A 5,270-nucleotide genomic window follows, 5' to 3' on the forward strand; every position below is an offset into this window, starting at 1 on the left:
TGTGTGTATATATATAAGAAAGTAATTTATATTGTGCCTCATGGGCAATTTACATAATGAGAATTTTTAACGTTAACATAATTTTTTTTTTTTTTTTTTGAAAAGTGATAATATAATTTAAAAACCTAAGAAACATACCACGTCAAATAGTAATTTATTTGGTTTGAACCTCATTTCATAATCGTTTGTTTTATTTATTTATTTATTTAAATTGACAATTTTTTTTTTTATCATATTGTACATCATTCTTAAGTAAACTTGAATAATTTGATTTTTCAAAACATACCTAAATCGTAGAAAACAAAACAAAAAAACCCACTAAGTATAAATAATATTTATAAACTTAGTTTTTAAAAATAAAAAACTAATTAAATATCAACCGTTATTATATACTATATTTAATAACCTTTTAGGTTAAAATGAATACAAAATAGCTGTTAAGCATCACAGTGAACTTAGCTTAGTTGTTATTAGTATGCATTTTTTTTCTAAATTAGAAATTTGATCCTACTAATAGTTGTACTAAAAAATAGAAAATAAGCTAATTAATTACCACGTTCTAATTTATTAAAAATATTTAATACTACAAAATAAAGTTAGCGAGATTCGGGATCATCCTTAAATTAGTTGTCCGAAGCCTTTTTAGTTCTCTTTCTCAGAAATGGAAGGATATATAATACATAACTCCTAACACTGGCAAAAAATAAAAAATAAAAATAAAAAATAAAAAATAAAAATTATAATCATATACTAATTAATTTATAATAAGAATTAAAGTTTCAGAATTTCAGAGTAATTTCACTTCTATTACTTTCTTCATTCTCCTCCGATCTCCGCCCACAAGATCCTCTTCCATTTTCACCGCCCTCAATTCTCCAGCTACTGCTCCCCGATTTCTCCTCCTCGAAACTCTCTGACCGCTCCGCCGTGTCCCTCACCTCCGATTCTGGCGAGCTTTGGGTTGCCTGTGGCGGCGCCCCCTTGTACAACTGTACCTGATGATGATGCTGCAGATGCGGCGCTGGCGCCGTTCTTGTGTAAAATTCTTGCGGCAGTGAAGGCGGCGTGTAGAAGTGGGACGGCGGATGGGACGTGGGCGGTGGGCCGTACAGAGCGGGCGGCGCCGCTGCAGCTGCCGCAGCGTACTCTGGTGGGACCCATAGTCCGCCTAAACCGAGTACTACGAGCTGAGCCGCTGGCGGTCCAGTTGCTTGTTGGGTTGGACCGGGTCGTCTCGTGTGCAGCCTGTATTTCTGTGAGGATACGAGAACTATTATTATTATTATTATTATTTTTGAAAATACGAGAATTAGATATTTAGTGATTATGAAATGTTCAATCTTTTTCTTGGGTAATTTTATTTTGGTGAAAATAATATTTTGATGGTTTTTTTTTTCCTGAAGAAAATTGAAGACATAAACAGATTAACTGGAGCTAATGGAACAACAATCTGTCTTAGAAAACTGGCTAATCCAAACTGGAAAATCATTTAAATTTAGTTTATATATATATATATATTTATTTATATAAATATTAAAATTAGTCTTTACCATTAATTCATCATTTATTTCAAAATAAAGGTGCAATTAATGATTACCTGGAGATGGCTTTTTACTTCATCGTTCGTCAAACCCTCTACTTTCATCAACTCCCTTATCTGCTTTGGCGTGGCAACTGTTTTCAATTAAAAAAAAAAAAACATAAAATAAATTAAATTTAAGGCCAAATTACAATTGCAGGAGTGATTTGAACATAGTTCCAATTCAACTTCGAATTATTATTCCAAAATATTTAATTAAGTTCAACCCCATTTTAGAAATCATTCATTATCCCCATTTTTAAAAAATTAATTAGATTAAAGTGTAGGGCTCAATTTATTTTGAGTGAATAACAGTTTTCTATTGACTAGAAGAGGAAAATAAGTAGTTTTAGAAAAATATATAAACACATTGGTAAACCAATATAACAGTGGATAGTAAAAATTTATGTTGCCAAAAAAAAAAAAAAAAAAAAAAAAATCTTATCGTGGCGGGTTCACAATAAACAGTTATGTAGATTCTATAATGCATAATAGCTATTACATTAAAATATTATCTTTAATTTAATTTTTGTGGAAATGAATTAAATAATAATAACAATATGAATATATTTTCGAATTTTATTGTGAAGATGTTAATAAATAATTAAAAAAAATCAACAATAACATTTGAGACTAAATTTAAAATTTATCGAAAGATTGAAATTCAAACTTTAAAAGAAAATTTGAACAAAGTGCATAGTAAGGAAAAAAAATGTTATTTTAACCCCCCCAAAACAAAATCAAACAATTAAAATGATTAGGACAAATAAAAATGAACCAAAAGCTAAGTTTTATGTGATAAATGAGAATTGGATATTTACCTTGAGAACCACCGAGCATCTGAAGAGCATTGACAAATCTCCGGTGCAAGTCCGGCGACCAGCACCGTCTAGCCTTCCGGTGAGTCTGAGTGGTGGTCGGCGCTGATCCCACCTCCGCCGCTCCATTTTCAGACCTTTGCTCCACCGCCATTACGACTCCACCATTATCAATACTATTATTGCTTCTACTCTTAATATTATCGCTACAATTATTATTCTTTTTCTCACCTTTCTCCAATAACTCCATTTTCGCCGCCGCCCCTTTCTCGCCGGAGCTCCGATCTTTGTTGAATGGAACAAAAGCTCCATTATTATTGATTATTTGGTTACATGTTTCTGAATTATTATTATTATTACAATCAGTAGATTCATTGTTGTAATTCGGCGTAGATTGGTGTTTTCTTACGTCGCCGGCTTGACTCCAAAGCTGAACTGACGTCATCCAATTTGCCTTGTCGGACGTAATTGTCGGTGGCTTTTCATCCTCCGCCGGCGTTGAGTTCTTCAGTGGCATGAATTCTTCTAAAACTGGCTTTGCCGGCGCCGCCTCTATCGTCTTGCACGCTTGTAGCTGTCTCCTCGATGTCTCTACGGCTGAACACAAAAACAAAAACATATTAATTATTAAGATTAAATTACCTTTTGATATTTTTAAAACGTTTAATTTATAGCTGTCTACTCTAATTTCATGTTAAATCAACAATGGATTAAAACTTTTGATTCAATTTAATATTATAACATCGAGTAAATGAAAATACATCATTTTAACAACAATTTCTCTCTTTTATTTAAGTTTGTTTCCTTCCCTGGTTTTCAAGAATCATAAAAGAAAAAAAAAAAAAGAAAACTATTGATTTTTGAAAATATGGGTAGGAAACGATAAGATAAGGAGATTCGATTCACAAACTATTTGATTACTATCACATTTCACATGTAAGTTAGAGCTATGTTCGTTTTGTCTAAAACAAATAAATTTATCGGTGAAAATAAAAATAATAAGTATTTATACGATGAATAAGAAAAAATTCAACATTTAAATCTCATTTAATTTCGCATTTGAGTTTATGAGATTATTTCTTTTTTTCATTCCTTCTTGATAACTATGTTGCCTGTTATGTTATGTTGATGTGTCCGAATTTTGTAGCTACTTTGTTTCCTTCGATTCTAAATCGAGAAGCTAGATTTCTAATTTTGCATTGGTGATGTAATTAATAGTGAACTTTTTTTTATGTGTGTATATGAAATTGTTTTCAGAAAAATAAGAAAACTTAGTAACATGCGAACTATAAGCTGGCGAATTCAAACATAGTTCACAATAGATAAGATTCTTATTGCTTTTTTGTATTCTTAATATTCTTTAGCAAGGTTAATTAACTAAGGAAAAAGGTAGAATATTGAGACATGTAATGGTTGAAGAAATAGAATTAAGAGCTTATCTCTGAAGGGATTAATTAGTAGGAATCTCTTAATTACTTACAACCATATAAAAGAAAATAGAAAATTTAATTAAACCCTAAAACAAAGAAAACACAAAATCAACAGATGTAAATGGGAGATTAATTAAGTTATAGAGTAGTAGTAGCGTACCGTTGGTTAAAAGCTGCATGCAAAGTGGAAGCTCCCGTTTGAATACATCAATTTTGAGGCGTTCTTCTTCAAGACGAGAAACAAACTCCCGAAGCTTATCATATGAATATTCATCACAATTATTATTATCTCCAAATGAATATTTAAGCAACATTGAATAGCTTTCAACTTTACATTCCAAGCTCAGTTCTGTAGATGCCATAAAATTAACCTTATAATTAATTAAGGTTTAATTTCCAATAACCTCAAATTAATTAAACTCCTTCTAATTTCTTGATCATGCCTTGCCAAGATAGGAACTGGAGGAAAAAAAACAAAACAAAAGTGGGTGTTTGGCGTTTGGCCTAGAGACTTTGGTTAAGATAAAGTGGATGAATGTTGCTTAATGAGAGAAAATGGAAGGATATTGGGTTCTTTTTATGGGTGAGTTTTGAAGGGAATAAAGTATGTACATTTTTTAGATTAATAAATTAATAAATTATAAATATGTGTGAGAGAGAATTTTAGATTATGTTGTGGAAACGAATCTGGGAATTTGTTTTTGTGTGTTTTTTTTTTAGAGACTTTGGTTTTTTCTAAAGCAGAAAAATAAAATAATAAAAATTACTAAGGCAGATAACATAAAAAAGATGATTCTTCTTTCTATATTCTGCTTTTTTCTTTTTCTTTTTCTTTTTCTTTCTTTCAATTTTAGCCATTCTCTCTCTCTCTCTCTCACACACACACACACTTGAATGAAGGCTTTTTATTCTTTCTTGTTTTTTTTCTTTCTTTTTGCTTTATACTATATCAAATTATCTGATAAATTCTATACTGAGTTAATCTATTTAATAATTACTTATATTTATACAATAAATGGATGTATAAAAGAAAGATCTCTTTTGATTTAGCATGTATATTAGTATGAACATATAGGATGTATCAATTTTTGTGCATCTTACTTTCATCACATACAAAAAAATTAAAATATTTTAAAAAAGAAGTAAGAAGAATTTGTTATGTTGTAAACTATGATTTTGATAAATTGGTGGTATGCACAAAGATATGTGTAATATAAAATGGGTCATTAATATTTGTTGAGGGTTACGTTGTCCAAAGTAAGACCGAAGTCGATAGCTGGATCCAAGCCCAAGGGTGCCCTGAGCCCTACATGGGTTCCTTGCATCGTAAAAGGAAAAGTCAAACCCTCGAGTCCTTGTATAGCAAACAAAGCTTCTTTTGTTTCACTAAAAGAGAAATAGACAAGTTGAGTTTGGCCTTTGACACTCTGCAATTTCCAGGAT

The 5,270-nt window shown here is 30.9% G+C and overlaps 1 protein-coding gene across 1 annotated transcript; it reads right to left on the minus strand.

Annotated features, from left to right (window-relative positions):
• Nucleotides 1-623: 623 nt before the first annotated feature.
• LOC120070836 (myb family transcription factor EFM-like) lies at nt 624-4,404 on the minus strand. Its single transcript, XM_090310586.1, has 4 exons — nt 3,988-4,404; nt 2,401-2,994; nt 1,598-1,674; nt 624-1,253 (listed from the first exon to the last, which is right to left on the minus strand). Exons 1-4 carry the CDS (start codon nt 4,187-4,189, stop codon nt 780-782), a joined length of 1,347 nt encoding a protein of 448 aa, XP_090166712.1. The 5' UTR covers nt 4,190-4,404; the 3' UTR covers nt 624-779.
• Between the last annotated feature and the right edge of the window lie 866 nt (nt 4,405-5,270).

The sequence above is a fragment of the Benincasa hispida genome, chromosome 2, assembly GCF_027475165.1.
Source record: "Benincasa hispida cultivar pf3 chromosome 2, pf3_genome.v1.1, whole genome shotgun sequence".
Taxonomy (NCBI): domain Eukaryota; kingdom Viridiplantae; phylum Streptophyta; class Magnoliopsida; order Cucurbitales; family Cucurbitaceae; genus Benincasa; species Benincasa hispida.